This window comes from Astatotilapia calliptera, chromosome 11 (genome assembly GCF_964374335.1).
Source record: "Astatotilapia calliptera chromosome 11, fAstCal68.1, whole genome shotgun sequence".
Taxonomy (NCBI): domain Eukaryota; kingdom Metazoa; phylum Chordata; class Actinopteri; order Cichliformes; family Cichlidae; genus Astatotilapia; species Astatotilapia calliptera.
Genome location: NC_137432.1, coordinates 17,187,736 through 17,205,405, shown reverse-complemented (window position 1 = coordinate 17,205,405; position 17,670 = coordinate 17,187,736). Strand labels below are relative to the sequence as shown.

General features: G+C 41.1%; 1 protein-coding gene across 2 annotated transcripts in view; it reads right to left on the bottom strand.

Moving 5' to 3' along the window:
* me1 (malic enzyme 1, NADP(+)-dependent, cytosolic) overlaps positions 1–14,244 on the bottom strand; it is an 85,019-nt gene extending 70,775 nt beyond the window's left edge. The window contains exon 1 of one of the 2 annotated variants that reach the window (XM_026183894.2): positions 13,967–14,244. In XM_026183894.2, coding sequence (XP_026039679.1) covers positions 13,967–14,095 — 129 coding nt within the window. In that variant the 5' untranslated portion in view covers positions 14,096–14,244. Of the gene's footprint in view, positions 1–4,678; positions 4,700–13,966 lie in introns of those variants that run through there. The other variant, XM_080307856.1, reaches the window with a different exon arrangement.
* Between the last annotated feature and the right edge of the window lie 3,426 nt (positions 14,245–17,670).

Below are 17,670 nucleotides of genomic sequence, written 5' to 3'. Positions count from 1 at the left end.
GCACATAGCAGGTGTAACAGTCTTTTCCTGCATTTTATAAAGGCCACCCCGAGGACCACTAAAGTGTTTCCTCCCTCTGAAAAGTAAAAGTGAAGGGTTTCTTAAATGGTTATAAAAAAGTACACAGAGTGTAAATGGGAAGTGTATTTATGGCTTCTGCCTTGCACTTGCAGGTGTAACACTGATGGATGGAAAATCTTGCAGAAATTTAAGCTTGAATGTGTGTGCATGTATGAACGAGTGCATGTGCATGAATTTGAGTCCATGTAAGAAAAGTGAAAGGTAAAATGTGTCAACTTGGCATAGTGAGGGAAATACTGAAACTCTCCAGAAGGATCTTGAGTATGGTGAACACTATGTTAGGGGTTTCCTCTTTTAGTAGAATTTTCATTACAAATAGTCATGATCAATCCTATGTGAGCACTTCATGTTAACACAATTGTTTGCTCCAAGTGCCATAAAGTTGACCACATGAAAGTGAAGAGAAAAGACATTTATGTTTCTGCTGCTCATTGTATTTTTTTCCTGTTTGGGTGTCTGTGAAAATACTCGACAGCCGAGGGAAGAGATTTCCACAGACTCTACACAGGATTCACTTCAGTCCTGACTGTTCCACGGGGTGCTCATCACACCCCTAGACCAATAAGACCTGTACCACAATATTTATAATCCCTTTGCAGGTGCTTAATTTAGCAGGACATAATAAGGCTTATGTAAGGTACTTTCTTTGGTTTTGTACGTTTTTTTTTTTAATTTTACAAAAATTGAGCGCACTTTACATTATATCTGTACATAATACACAAACTACACAAAAATTAATTGTTGACATCCTTTTTATTTTTAAATGAAGTAACATTTCCTACATTTCAGAAATTTTATTTAGACTCACTTTACTCAGTTAGCTCATTGTTTCTGGTTTCTGTGGTGTTTAAATTTATGACATTTTACATAAAAATTTCAATTTAGACCAAGTTAAGGTTTTACAAGAACAGCAGTCCTTTTGTTCTGTCTTTCCCAGTTTAATTCACCAACAACACCATTATCAGGATCTTTGTTTCTACAGCTGTTCAGGGTAGAGAGGTAGAATTTTACCTCAGTTTCAGCTAGGCTTGTCTGGGATTTGAACCCGGGACCACTTGTACCCCTAGACCAATGAGCCATGTATATCCACAAAATATACAGAATGGACCCAATCACAACAGGCAGCTTCTACAACTTACAGGTTGAAAAAAATCACATACATAATATAGTTGATGTTGGTCCTAAAAAAAACCCCTTCAAATCAGCAGTCTGCTACATTGTTAAAAACAAGGAATGCACTGATCTGCTCAGCAGCACCAAAGGGTCTGAACAACCAGAGAAGACAATTAAAGTGCATGATGACAAAGTTATTCATATGGTTCAGAAAAACAACGTCACAACATCTAACCAAATCAAGAACACTTTCAAGGAAGCAAGAGTATAATTGCCCACAATCAAGAGACACCTTAATAACAAACTATATGACCCCTGTGCCACAACTGGAAACAGGAAAGCCCAACAAACTTCTAATAAAACCTGCACAACTCTGAAAAAAAAATAGATGAAACCATGATGACTTTGTAGCAGAGAAGAGAAAAGTATGGAGAAGGAGAGGAACAGCTCATGATCTAAAGCATACCACACCATCTTTCAAACATGGGGGAGGCAGTGTTATGGCATGGCCACGTATGGCTTCCAGAGGAACTGGGCCACTAGTTTATTGATGATGTGAAGTTTTCTGAAGTGTACAGACCTGTACAATCTGCTCAGGTTCAGCCAAAAGCTGCCAAACTGTTTGGACAGCACCCAGTTACTAGTAACCAGCACCTCACAGAGCAGGACTTTCAGCTGAAGATAAAACTGAAGGCAGTGAGACTAACAAACAAGCAGCAACTGAAGGTGACTGCAGGGAAGGCTTGCAGAGCTTCTCAAGGGAAGATTTGGTGATGCGAGCTAGACCTCAGGCAGAAGTCCAGAACAAATGAAAAGGGTTTCTATCTAATTATTAAAAAACAACAATTATTCATAAAATAATGTTAGTTTGTTCAATTACTTTTGAGCCTCTGAAAATGTGGAACTATACATAAAGATAGCTGTAATTCCTAAACAGTTAATGCAAAAAATGTTTGTAAACCATTTGCATTAAAGATGAAAGTTTGCACTTCTATCGCTGCTTAATCTTAAATATGCTGTGCTGGTGTACAGACCCAAAATTACAAAAAAATAAGAAATTTCACTGTCCAAATACCCTTGAACCTACCTGTATGACACAATAATGTCTTTTTTAAACATACATAAAATACACATCTTTTTAGATAAATGTGGGACTGGGTTTAAAAAGTAAAGTATCTCATAATTCTCTACTTTCAGCTGTCAGCTATGCTTAGAATTTATAGCTCGTGTCTAAAATTTACATCCACTATTTGTCCATGTTCCATCAAAGCAACAGGACAATCTGCAGCAAGGTGTAGGTGATGGACATAATTTAAAACACACCAAAGGACAGTTCATAACTTGTAGAGCATAGCAGCAAGTGTGTGGAAATAAAGACTGTACAATGCCTTATAAAACTGAGCAGTGACTTGAACAAATACTACCTTTAACACCTGATGTTGTAGATGCGAATGTCCAAAATTAAAGACTGCAGTGTCATTTTTATGCCCATCTAAGTTCTCACTTTTGAATGTCTGTATTCAGTGTGAAGGTAGAGAGAGCATTACCAGCTTTCTTTACCATTTGAGTTTCTAAGCAAAGGCCAGATACCCCCATCTGTTTCCTGCTAAACTGGAAGCCATAGCAGAGTTCAAGAGGATTACCCTCTGAATAAAGCCCTTTAAATCCATCCTTTCCTCTCAGGAGGAAGACAAAACGCACACATCAGCGCCCAGCTGTCTCCTCTCAGGATCTTACAGCCTGACTAAGCTTTTCCTAAAAAATACCTTGCAGCAAATGTGCCATGTCAGGCATGCATGTGCACCTAATCAGATCTGCTCATTAGCAATCGAACTTTGTTCAGTGGCCCAAATGCATCCATCAGAAAGCTAACTAGTGATTTCTATATCAACATTTTAGCCACATGTTGTTAATAATACTGTCAAAGAAAAGCAATGAGGAAAAAGCAGACTGAGAAAAGAAAATGAGGAATTAATGGACACAGGTGGAGGCCTCACTACACAACCAGAAGTTTATTATGTGAAAATGTTCTTAAATTGTTGACATAAGCTAGAATTGGATTGTTTGTTATGTGCTTGGTAAAAATCACAATGAAACCCATAGAACCATGATGCCTGCCATGATTTTTATTTTTATTTTTTTAAAATATAAAACATATAACAATTGTTGCATTACTTAATATCAAAACCTTAATCTAAAGGACAATGGCAGGGTAATGGCAACTTTGCACTGGGTATGGGTTTTATGTGCTCAAATAAAACTACTAGTAAGAAGGAAAAAAAAAACTATACAACTGGAAATATTTCTGCAACCAGGGGAGTCACCCACCGCTGGCTACTAAAGAGAATGCAGGTTTTCAGACTCTTTCAGAAAACTTAAAATCCCCATAGTACTATGTCAGCGACTGCTGGCTTACTTGTGGTTCCTTGGATATTTCGATTTTAATGTAATTCTTTTTTCTTTTTTTTCTTTCTAATAGTAGATACTTTTTTAATTTCACCTGTTGAGAATGAAAAAAGAAAACTAGCAGAAGAAAACGAGAGCAATAGAATAAACAACATCACGATGATATATGGGAATATAATAATAAATAATAATAAATACTAAATATTAAACATTATTGTGCAGCACGTAAGATCGACAGTGCACAGTGTGCTTTGAGGTAGGAGCCAAAAAGGGTGTAGTTTGTGTGTGTGAGCACCCGTGTGTACACCTGTGAGCATGAGCACGCTTGTATTTAAAAGGTTCCTTCATGTAATGATCTGCTAGAGGGTGTGGGGGAGCCACTGCCCCGTCCACCAGGGCATGAAGCAGGTATGGAGGAGATCAAGACTCCAGACATCCAGAGGCCCCCAGAACACAAGAGACCACGGAAGACCAACAGAGGGGCAGCTGTGCCACTATCCCAGAAGGAGCTGACGAGAGTCCCAGATGAGGGGTCACTCAGCAGCCGCGGAGCAGAAGCCAGGAGGGGTTGCAGTGCCCGTGAGCTCCGCCGGCAACCAGCTGTGCCAGAGTGACCGAGCCCCAGGCAGAGAGGCCGAGGGCACCCCACCCCCGAAGTGGCCCGAGTGAGCCCCAGGCTGCAGGCCCCGATAAGCAGCCACCAAGGAGTGAGCCGGTGTGTACCGGTGTATCCCCGGACACAAAGAACCACCAACGCACCGATGTCTGAGGGCATCTGTCACTGGTAGGGGAAGTGGTGGGGGAGATAGGCCTCCATACCTTGGAGGACCTGGGATGTCCCCAAAGAGGTGGCGTCTGATACCCGACCTGACATATAGACACAGACAAACAGGCACACACAGATACAAACATCCATTCCCACCCTTATGCTCTCATATGCAATATGCGATTTTAATTTAATTTTTAATTCCACTGGCTTCACCGGACTGTATTGCACAGCTTTTAAAAATGGAGTAAAGTAACATATTTCTCTTGCCCAAATCTGCAGACAAATTCTGAGCTCTGAGTCACTCCTTACTTTGATGGGTCATGTACTCCGCCGAGCAACCCTGAGTTCTGAGACTGATCAACAAGGTCGTCTTAAATCCTCCATCTCAAGCAAATATGCAAAAGCAGAGTTCCTTAAATCAGGAGGTGCCAACTTGCGAATGCAGAGACATGTTGGTCAAACAGTCTTGAAAGCGGAGCCGCTATTGACCTAAGGAGGGCAGCCTTAAAGTGGGTGGAGGCAGCAGACATGCAGAGTTCCTTAAACACATCCAGTTCCCTTGAGACAGCCCTTTTCATGCTGCAGAGCCCAGGTCCCTTAGGAGCCAGAGAGTTCCTGGAAAAATGCCCAAGGCCCTTAAGAAAATCAGCTCTGTGGTCCAAATGTTCACTTTCAGCTAGTACTGCAGCATTCATCGGACACGTTTGGGTGACAGCATGAGCCTTGACAGCAATGTGCAACTCTGCAAGTGTTGCCACTCTCCTGTTATGAAACTTCATTTGTACTGTTTATTTTCTGCCATAAAAAGCAAGTAATACCCTCAAGCTGATTAATGCAGACAGGAAAACACAAATAAGACACGTCTTACTGAAGAGTCCGATGGCTGACCTGTCTTAATGGAACAGGAAATCTCCCACAGACGGCCAATCCAATTTCAGAGTCTGTCCTAAAATAACTGTCTAATTCGTCCGTCAATACCCAGAAGGAAGAACAAATATATTTTAAAAGCAGATTGTGAACAGTCAATTAAAGCAGTCATAAATACAAGAACGGTATACTCTGGGTGAGTCACTGTGTCACATATATTTGTGTCCTCTTTATTTATTTTAAGGTCTATTTATTGATCTGAGTTTCCTTTGTAGTGTCTGCCTGAATTTGCATTTTTTGTTTTTGGGAAAAAACACCTGTGAATCTACTGCTCTAGTAAATTAAAAAAAATCTAAAAGTAATTAACCTCTCTCTTTACTATAAAAACACTGATACAGTTAAAAAAAAATTGGGTCATCAATAATGCTATATATCATGGTCAGATGTCAGAGGTAACACATGTCTTTCCATTTAAAAAAATGTCATAGTTTTTTTTAATCAAGGGTGGAATAAATTTTAGGAAATTCACATAAATTTCACAATTACTCAAAGTTTTTGTAAACTTTATGTGTCATCAAGTTTGTTCTGTGTATGAAGGGATTTGCCCTTGTGAGGAAACCCACTGATTGCTGAGCGAAGTCAGCAATTCCTTTGGAATCAACTGACTTTGCTGCTCAATTTCACCACTCTATCTGCAGGCGTGACCAGGCCTTTACCCTATTGATTGAAGGGCATTAAAACTAAGCACCTCCTTTTTCATGAAGCTGCAACATCACAGAGCCTGTCAGTCTGCATGCCATCAGTCATAATGATAGCCATCTCTTCTGTCTCTGGAAAAAAACATTTGCACATAATGGTCATACACTCACAAGCTGCAGAACACTGAAACCAAACACTACTCTTAAATTCTGATGCATCTTTGTTAAGTCATGACAAGACCTCCAGCGTGCTAATATAACAGACAAAAGCAGCATTGAGGAGGCGAGGGGAAAACGACAGGCTGAAAGAGGAGGGATGAGCTTCATAGGAGGGTGATGAGGCTCAGACAGTCTCCCTCTTTCTGTCTGGGACAAGCTAATGGCTTCTCCGTTGCACTCATGTGAATGAGTAACACAAACACCCTCCCCCCCCCATAAAAAAGTGAGCTGAGGAGGGACCGCTAGTTGGAAGGAATTGCTGTTAAACACACACGAGAAGTGTATGTGTGTGCGTGCAGACAGTTGAATTGACAGTCTGATCACGTTACACGAAGTTTATTTGAGCCAGCCCTGGAGAAAACACTGATTAAAGCACTCATGGTGCAGCAGGTTAACAGCACAGCATAGACATGTGTGTTCGCCCCTGCGTGTGCACACATGTGTGCGTGTGAGTGTGTAAAGCTCAGGTTAGCGGGGTGATCACTGGAGGGGAAACGAGGGTCCACTTTCTCTCTCGCTGCCCGATCCACTCCAGTCTATCAGAGGAATGTCTGTTCACCCGTGATGTGACCTTAAACACCTGGCCACACCTGGGACAACTCACACACATGCATGTCACACGCACATCTGCATAGCGAAGCGCATTAACAAGTGTAGCTGCTCACTATGGAGTTTAGCACTGAAACTCTTGTATTATTTTCAGTGCTTAGGCTTGTAATCTGACTGACAACATCATCCCTAGTTTAACCACAGACAGGCACTAAACAGCTTGTAACACCCCCCTCCCATACACACACACACACACACACACACACAAATTGACGCAACAAACTTTCTCACACACAATACGATCAGGATTAAAATGAAAAAAATATAGAAGCAAAGACAGTTATGATAGCTATGATGCTAATCTGGATACAGAAGAGGACTTTGTAAACCAGGACTTTGTAAACCAGTAGCTATGTCCATCTTTGATATACTGTGTATGGTTAGAGGAAGCTTAGTTTATCTGGGTCTTACAAAATGCAGAAACAAGCCTGAGACAGCCCAGCTAGTAGCTTATTCTGCCATCTAAAACACTTTAGCTTGAGCTAAACACTAATATCAGCTTATTTACCATCTTGCTTGGTTTAACTTTTCAGCATGCTAACATTTGCTAATTAGTGCTAAAATTACAGCTGTGGCTTATGGGATTTTTGTTTTGGTGGTATTATTATCATAATAATACCAATAAGAACATAGTTATTTATCCTGTGTCCGTCTATCCTCAAACCATACAAACGTACTAGAGTAGAAATCAAATGATGTTAAGAGTTCTTCATCTTCATCCTAGGAAAACATTGCTGTCTTTATTTGTCTTTTATTTATGTCTTTGACTCTGGGTGCCGTCAATCTGCTCATCCACAGAAGCAAAACAGTGCAATTCCCATACTTCTGAACTCCTCATGTTGCAAAAACTTAACATTTGTCAGAATTTGGCAACACAGTAAGTACTCCTTGTTCATTCCTGCTTCCATCAAGAGATCCTCATGAAATGCTCTAATTTAAACCTAATGCACTATCATCACAAACACTCAAGGATTTCCCCTAGGATGTGAAATGTTGATTCTACAATAGGTGGGTGCTAGAAAGCTATGGTAATGATAAATGCACAAAAATTCCCAAGGTCCATGGGAACCTTGGCTAGCAGCACAAACAAAGCATTACACTAATGCTTCCCCAAAACAGCAAACTGTCAGCATGAAACTTTTCCAAGTCGTGACGGTGCAGAAAACAAACTCTGTCCTCGTGTCTCACTGGCACGGTGAATCAGCAGCCATCAAAGTTCCAGACTCCACTGGCTAAAATCAGTGCCATGTCATTACTGTGTTTTCTTTTAAGGAACTGTGACACAACTCAGTTAGAGAGCATGCAGGCTTATGAAAACCTCATCAGGTTTTGATATAGATGCAGAGCAGCTGGAGCTCATTATGTTTCAAATGGAACAAACACCAAAGCACAAGACAAATGCCCAAAGGAGAGGATTTAGAACCAGACAACAGCAGCAATATTCCCACTTCCGAATTAAAGGCAGTTTTTATTTGTTGCCATTTGTTCGTTAGTTGCTAAATTTATTTATGTCTCAGTTTGAGGAAAATGCAAACCCGGCGAAGGAAAAAACAAAATCCTTTGCTGAAACAAAGTTACAGCCAAATGGGAGAAAATCTAACATGAGAGCTTAATGACTTCCAGTTGCTTGAGGGTTATCAGAAAGGTTTCCATTTTGGCATACCAGGACATCTTCAATGCCCAATCAGATAGACTGCTGTTTGCTGCTCGCCAAATCTGAGCGAGCAGCAAACAGCAGCCATCTGAGCGGCCATCTTGCAACATTATATGTGGAGGCTGTGGTTACAAATGAAGCATCCACATGGACTTTCCATTTTGCTCAGTATTCATGGGCTCAAATGATGCAGAATGTTAGTGATCTTAATGAACTTAACAAACAAAACATTATTGTTTAATCGAGGGGATAAGTGTAGGTTTACGTCAAGTTTAGCGCACAATTTCTCTCTCAGAAGCTAACTGTATTTGAATGCAAGTCTTTGTGAGTCTGCTATTGCTAAGGTTGATGGTTTTTTTATGCAGACAAGGTAAAGACCGTTCAGATCCCATGAATGAGGATCTGTTAGGAACAGCATCCCTGATTAGGCGCTAAGAGCATTTTTAGGGATGTAGTTGTTGTTGTTGTGTTTTTTTGGGTTGTGTTTTTTTTTTTTTTTTTTTGAGGCAGCAGCAGACGGAACCAGCGTCATAGAGAGACGCACTGAGTGCCTGAGATTCACACAGATGCCTCATTTAAGTGTGTTCAAGCAGAGAGACAGAGAACTTCTGTGGAGCGAGGCCAGCGCTCTCTTCACTGCCACAGAGGACCCTTTCTACCTCTCGCACCCCACTTCATCTCATTATTGCGTGGTGCGCACACACAAAACACACCTATAATATCCGGTTCCACCTCTGGAGAGAGAACATTAACCATGAAGTAAGTTGAAGCCGTGTTTGTGCGTGTTTGTGCGTGTGTGTGCATGTGTGTGTTTGTATGTCCATACATCAGCTGCGCAGGCTTACGTGCATGTATGGGGAGATTAAAAGGAAATCGAAGCCTGTCGATGTGAGGACAGGCTGCTTTCAGCGCTACGTCCCCTCAGCATCAATTAACAGGTTGTGCAGTGACTGTCTCCTGTTTGGGGTGAAGCAGGCCAGCTGAGGGAGGTAAACACACCTCATCCCCAGGGCTTGCTCAAATCAGGAGGAGGGCAACAAGGTGCCACTGCCTTAACCACAGAAGCACGCCTGTGTATGGCCACTAACACGCTTTAACAGTCATTTCCTAGATTTTCCTCCAATTTCCTCGACCCCCGGGTCATGTACAGCACTGAGAAAAGTTTAGCTGTCTGCATCATTTTCTTTTCTGATATTACTCTAACCTGAGCGTTTGTGTGCTTGGGTTAACGTTAGACAGCTGATGGGAAGGTTACTTTGACCTCATACAACCACCAATTAAGATTAACCAAGATTATAACCATGATGTATGGGAGCGTTTGTGTCCTATCTTCTCCCCAAACCACCAAGCAAAGAACATTTTAAAACTGAAACGTTTACATTTGTCCAAACAGTTCTCTCTGAGAAAATGTTTGTGCTGAGTACATTCACAGCAGGCTCTGCCAGTGCTTGCTTCTGAAAGTTTTGTGTTCACATAATGAATCTTATTAATTCTTTCTTCCAAAACAATATAACGCCACAAACTGTGAGCTCATTCGGGATGGCTAACTTTAAAATGAGATGAAAAGCCATCTAGTAAAATAAAGAACAAAGGACTGGGCTGCTTGTTACATTCCTCCTTGACACCACTGCAAAGAAAGAGTGCAGAAAGAAGAAGACAAGGGCAGTAGGCAAAGAGTGTGAGAGAGAAATTATTTTAAAATGGAGATAAGTGTGTTTCTGTGTTACTTTAGCCTGGATTTCTATGTTTAAGGTCTTTGCATATCCTTTATTTAAAGAGACAAACTAGTGCCACAAGCTAAGTGACAGACAGCCTTCTTTACGATCCTTCCCCTACACTGCGACCATTTAAGACCCACATGTGTAAACTGAGTCAAACAGTTTACTGGGTCAGCTCTAAACACAGGGTCAGGCATCCACAATGGTCTCTATGACAGTCCTCTTACTATAAAGAAAGGGTTAAAACACACACACTCACACACACAATTTCAAATTAGTTCTCTGAGAAATTCAACCAATAAAATTCAATTTTTTGTAAGAGAAAATGAAACTGGATGTTCAAGATGTTGTTTGTAATAATGACACCCTGAGAAACAGTGCAGAACTTGGCAATGGACACGTAATGGTTGTAAGTAATATATTAGTAGTACATAGAAGTAGTATTGTAAGAAGGAGTATATTTAAAACACAGGGACACTTCACACACTAAGGTTTTATTCTTTCTGTACAATAATATCTGGGATATAAGGAAGAGTTGGCTAAAGTTGTTAGAAAACCTGCGGAAATATGGCTGACACTTTTTTTATTTTGTGGAAATGTTTTTGAATGAATTGGCTGACAATTTGAATGCAGCACAAGATCTCCTCAATATGTCTGTGGTATTAACAGAGTTTGCTTTGTGAGCCACTGATTTAATCAGCATTTCTGAACCAAGACTCACCCTGGTCACGTCGATTGCTGCCAGGACTGATGTTAATATTTGATGCCTATTTGGTAAAGCACACAGACAGCATGCTGGCCAACAGTGACAGCACCAAAGTTGCCACTCGGGAGCTATCCTGGCAGTCCCCGTCTTCTTTTTGTGTAGAAAGCTATAACTTTAATTTCTCCTGAAGTTGTATTTTTGGCTTTTAGGCTTGTATTTGTAGTGACAGTATCAAACAGGAAACTGGTGAGAGGAGGCGGGTGGGTCTGGTCGCTTGGTGACTTTCTCCAAAAATATGTTTTTCCCCTACAATTCATACTTCATAACAGCTTCATTAGTGTCATGTATTTTCTTGTATAGATGTAAAGATTATGACTTATATTACATTTTAAACTGCTCGCAAAGTCCACTTGAGGAGGTAAAGTGGAGACTAGGGGTTGACTCATTGGTGGAACCATTACTTTTAATTTTGTGTCATTGTTAAACTTTTGTTCGACTTTCAAGCATTGTTAAATTTGGTGTCCACTTCCTGCTTGAGCAGCTTTATGTATCAAAACTAAACACAAGACTGGGCAATAAGGGAAAAATCTATTCATGACAATTTTTTTCACATCAGTCGATAGTAATATATATCTCAATATACATCAAGTCACTATTTCATTAATATGAGATGAAAGTAGCCTAGTGACATCACTCCGAGATTAGTGACACCGTTTCCACCCTCACCCTTCATGGTGTTTTTGTTTTGAAATCAGCTAATTTACTGTGGAAATGCATGATTTTTTCCCCCAATGACTTTACAGTTTTGTTTTTTAAAGCACATATTCTGTCAATTCACAAATATTACCCATTTTATAATTACAGGACATCCTTTGCAATGACCTATAATTTTACACATTTATTTCAGTGAAGTTTATTTACACTGACAGAAAGGGGAGTTTCACTGGTTCAGGACACTTAAGATCTATGTGGGCTGGACAATGTAGCCCACAACGTAAATGAGTTTGGCATCCCTGTTCTTTACCTTAGACTGTCACTTTCTATTCCTTTAGCAGGTAAAGTGATCTATAATTAAGCTGTGCAACACAGCATTTCCCATAAACCATATAACTTGCTGTCACAAGGAGGATGTCAGTATATTTATTGCAGTTGAACAGATTTCATACTAAGCATGACACTGCATAAAATGACACAAAGGTTGCCTGTTTACTCTGCAGCAGTCTGGTTTATTTTATCAAACACTGTTTGACATTCATGCAGAGATCAGTCAGGGTTACATATATACAAACAGGACTTTTATAAAGGAAGACTAACATGATCAATCTGTGTCTTTATTTCAAAGCTCACAACCACCACACAACAAAGGATGGCCTTTATGAGTCTCGCTGGACACACCCACATTACAAAAGGTGCCATAATTTATTCTTATTAGTCATATTGCATTTGTGTATACACATTTCATTTTGCCCAGCCACTCTATACACACTTAAACACACATACACAGGGTTGACATGCAGCGCGAGGTGCTATCAGGAGTGGAGTGATTAACCTGCCTAACAAACAGGCCTCTGTGCAGCCACCATTTCTCCACCCCTCACTTCACACAACCACACACACACACACACACACACACACACACACACACACACACACACACACACACACTGGCCTGTTTGACCTCCACTATCTCACTTATCAGTTGCCAGGCTGGCATCTCCTTCATCTGCAGTAAACCAACTGCAACGTTTATCAGCCCGGAGCAGCTTGTATTTAGAAAACAGGCAGTGTTCGTATTTACAGTGTGTATTATGTATATTGTATCTGTAATTCTGGTCAAATAAATCCAAACAGCCCAGATGTCAACCTCAGATAGGCCTACTGTTTTGAATATTTTCAGATAGTTTCCAAGAGTCAGACATATTCGTCTACTGAGAGGCCAGAAAAAACAGGTCAGAGAGAAAAAACAGACAGCAAGAGCGTTCTAAAATTAGCCTGAAAAAGGTCAAGTGGTTGTGGGGCACACTTGACATAAGAGCGAACCTGAATTTAGCCAGTCATTCTGAAGGTCAGTCAGCACCATGGACAGAGATCCTGTCATCACAGCCTGACCTCTGGGGCCCCATCTCACCACAAACACCAGGAGAAAACACTGGAAAGGCTCAAAAGCTGCCAGACCCTCATTGTTTACTGTGTTTATGGGAGGAATGGACACAAGTACATCCTACTGATGATACAGCAAAAGGGTGGTCATAAGGCTTGAGTTAGGTATGTTTTTCAAACTTTAAAATGTAAAGTCATCCCTTTTTCTCATGACCTGAAAAGAAGCAACTCAGCACAAATTATTTCAAGAGTAAGCAACTTCCAATAGCTTTCTGTTCCTCATTTTACTTTAAAACAAAGAAGAAAAAAACAAGCTTTCAACTTGATGTCTCGTTACTTGGTGTCAGCTTCTGTGACTATGTGCTGAATCACGTTTTAGTGTTACAGTAAATGGGATGAGCTGAGTCACTCTTATATATGCAATATCCCGCCATGGCTGTCCGGGTAAAGCGATATGTGACAGGGCAGTATAACAAAAGGCCAGGCTCTCCGTGTAAGCGAAGCCTTTGGTCTCTTTAAATCTAAATATAACCGCGTCTAAAGCTGATACCTAAAGCGCCTAGCCGCTGTTACATTCACTTACTCGCCTATGGCTCCGACATGGGTCCTGTCACATCACGAAGATTGTTATATGACTAAATAAATATATCAAATACACTGGAGCTTTTGTAGTAAAATAACAACGACACACGAATTGTAGAAAACAATTAAGCTAGGTGTGAAACTTTATATTAGCAGCTTGATTACTCAATACCAAAAAGTCGTTGTGGGTTTGTACCAAATCACTGCCACAATAAAATAATAATAATAATAATAATAATAATAATAATAATAATAATAATAATAATAATAATAATAATAAGTTGCCGTGTTTCCTCGCCCCGTTCATATCGATTTTTGAGAATGAACTTTCCCGCTGTATTTAGGGTGCTAATATTTCCCGTAGCCCCCGAAGGCATCAGCTAACTTGTTAACCTTGTTCATTCAGGAAAACTGAAACCTCGCGCGCGGGGCACGAGCGCTCACCTTGTTCAGGTGGGGGTTTCGCGTCACATCGTAGCCCCTCTTCTTGGTGTGAACGAAGTTCTTCCCCTTGTCCTCGGACCTGTGCATCTCCGTTTCCACTGACTCTCGTCTGACTAGTCCGTGTGTCATGTTGTTGTCGCTTTAAATAGAGCGAGCCCCGTGAACTGCTGTTTACTCAACAAGTGGATGCGCAGGTCCAGCCGCAGAGATCTGGTCTTCACGTCTGCCGCTCGGGGAATCTCTCAGCCCAACAAGAGCCAAAGTCTCTTTTATCAGTGTTTTATCGTAATTAACCGAAGGTCTCGTTATGAGCAAAGTGCCTCCGTGTTACCTGACCTGGCAACCGTTACCAGGTTACATGAACAAAGTTACAGACTCTCATAAGAAGACATCATGTAATCCCTTATAACTGGCGTAGTGACACATCTTAAGACTATGTATAAAGGCGATATTAGGCTATTTAAGGAAAGACTGCAAGGTTATTAATGTAGCCATATAGTCATGCGACCATTTCTTTATAAATCAGTAAAAAGGTTAGATATACCTCCCCTTTTGTAAAGAATACATTAGCCATAGAGTTCAGGCAAAACAGTTCATATAAGTAGTTATTATTTGCACGTGGTTTAAATGATAAATGCACTTGTGACCGTGGCTCAGGGGGTTGGAAATCGCATCTGTAACCGGAAGGTCGCCGGTTCGATCCCCGGGCTCTCTGTCCTGGTCGTTGTGTCCCTGGGCAAGACACTTTACCCTACTTGCCTACTGGTGTTGGCCAGAGGGGCCGATGGCGTGATATGGCAGCCTCGCTTCTGTCAGTCTACCCCAGGGCAGCTGTGGCTACAACTGTAGCTGCCTCCACCAGTGTGAGAGTGAATGAATAGTGGTATTGTAAAGCGCTTTGGGTGCCTTGAAAAGCGCTATATAAATCCAATGCATTATTATTATTACTTAGTGCACTAGCCCATTGATAGCAGAATATATGTAAAACTCCTTACTTTTAGTTATTATGCTCAGTGTTTATGGAACAGTCTGCCCGACGACCAGAGGGCTGCTGAGATTGTTGAGAATTTTAATATCCAGGTAGGGGGGTTAGGCTGGTGGGGTGAAGAGAGGGTGTAGTGAAAGGAATTAAGTGAATTGCTGTATAAATAAAGTTTTGCTTGACTGAAGTAGTCACAGCAGTAGGCCCCTGTTAGTAGGCCTTGTCGTAGCAATGCTTCTGCAACAATAAGTGTTGCACTGAGCAAATAGTTTCTCAGAAAAATACAGTCAGTTCATAAACTAGCATAAAATATTCAGTATAGATATTGCCTTGGATTATTTCAGACTGCCCAACAAGTCTCTGATGAGTTGTAGTATTTGTTACAAACACATAGCTAAGATCATTTTCCAGCACGGTGAGTCTGAGGCCCATGACAGCACAGACATTTGAAGCCAAGGTCAACCTCCAGCCTTGACACAGTCACAGAGTTATGTAACAGCAAGCACCAATGATGTCTGACAGTCAGGAATACACCGGCATTCCTGGAGTGAAAGCGAGGTTATTCAACCCTCACTCCATATGTCTGGTGTTTATGGTGTGACTGCTAACAAACCAGAGCAGACTTTACCCACAACCGGATGATTTGTCCAGATCGATGAACTTTATCCTAGTAGGGATTTGGAAATTGGACCCATTTACACAAACACAACACATAAATTTTTGTTCCTTAACAAAAAAAAGTTTTAAAGTTATATATATATATTTTTTTCACGTGACTGCTAGTGCATGTGACTGAACGTTGAGGTGTTGCACAACTGAGGCTGGTTTTTATGGCACAGTGTTTCGCTCATGTTGCAGGTCTAAAGACTATCAGACTGATAAAGTTATCTTAAAATGCTCAACAGCCTTTGTCTAAAGCAGGGGTGTCCAACTCCAGGCCTCAAGGACCAGTGTCCTGCAGGTTTTAGATATCACCCCGGGTCAGTACACCTGAATCAAATGACTAGTTCAGCCTCTGGAGAACTTCAAGACATGTTGAGGAGGTAATTTAACCATTTAAATCAGCTGTGTTGGATCAAGGACACGTCTAAAACCTGCAGGACACAAGCCGTCGAGGCTTGGAGTTGGTCACCCCTGGTCTAGTGTATCCACTACCCCTCCTCTGTACATTTCTAGACTATCTCAGCCTTGTCTCTCAAACTTTGCCTCCAAAATGCCAACCCGAGCTGTCTCTCTGACGTACTAGTTTCTAATTCTGTCCTTCCTGGTTGCTCTGGCTGAAAATCTTAACATCTTCAGCTACTGTCACCAAACCATGCATGAAAGCAGGTGTCACAAACCTTTCCTTTCACTAATGCTGCTGTCATTCTGTCACAAATCATCCCTGACACTCGTTTCCAACCTCTCCACCCTGCCTGCACTCTCTTCTTCACCTCTCTTGTGCACTCTCCGTTACCTTGGACTGTTGATCCCACATATTTAAAGTCATCCACCTTCGCGAACTACTCCTTGCTTCTTCACCTTTCCACCTGTCTCCCTCTCATTCACACACATGCATTCTCTCTCACTTCAACTGACTTTCATTCTTCTTCTCTGTAGAGCACGCAACCACTTCTCCAGTCTCTGTTCCACCACTGTTCTCATACATGTCCTGCACTACCCTCCCATATTTCTCTGCGACTCCTGTGCCACAGATCCTCTCTTAGCACGCTATCATATGCTTTCTCTACGTCCAAAGTGAAGCTCCTTCAGACCTTCCATATATTTCTGCATCAACACACAACTGTAGTGCTCTTTCTCCACATGAACCCATACTGCTGCTCATCTCACCTTCTGAACCGAGCTTCAACAACTCTTTCCCATGGCTTCATGTCATGGCTCATCAACTTGATCCCTCTGTAGTTACTTCAGCTCTGCACATTACCCTTGTTCCCTGTTCCTTATTCGGAATAGGTTTATTTAATATGACTTATATAACCATTTTCCCCCATAATAACTTAATATACTTTATTATGGAAAAATGGTTTTCCTGTCTTCTAGTCTGTAATGAATCACAAATTGAGTGAACTTTACCAGATCTGCACTATAACGTGAGAAAAGTTAGTTTTTCTTTTTTGAAGATGCATTTTTGGCATTTGGCTGAAAGAGGCTAGGGAGAATGACTTGCAGGAAATGGTTTGGGGCACACTCAGACCCAGGCCCCTGCAGCACCCAATAATATATCCCAGCAAGGTTAGGTTTTAACTTAAATGATAGGTACAGTGGATGTACCTGCACATCTGATTTGGCACAGATTTTACACCAGTTGCCCTGATCATTTAAGGCTCTAATGTCAACTTAAGATAATGGAAACTGCAGATTTTGTAGTGCTTTATAACCCCCGAAATGTTTGTCTGCAGTATCCCAAGAATACCTGGGTAGAGTGGTAAAAACTATTGGCTTTCTGCTACATATTCCTCTCATCAGTTGAGTCACATGGTAATTAATCTTAAATCAGTTTCAGCTGCACTCAAAATATGTTCATGATCAGGCTACTGGGGTTCACCTGAGGTCACACAGTGTTGCACAGTGTGTTGCAGGCAGTGTTTTCATCAAATCAATGTCAACTATAAACTTGGACAAACCTGGCTGAGCTCTGTGACACAATGCATTTGTATTTCTCTGTCATTCCATCATTAATTAAGTACTGATAATGAAACAAGCCAAAGAGTTTGAAGAAAAA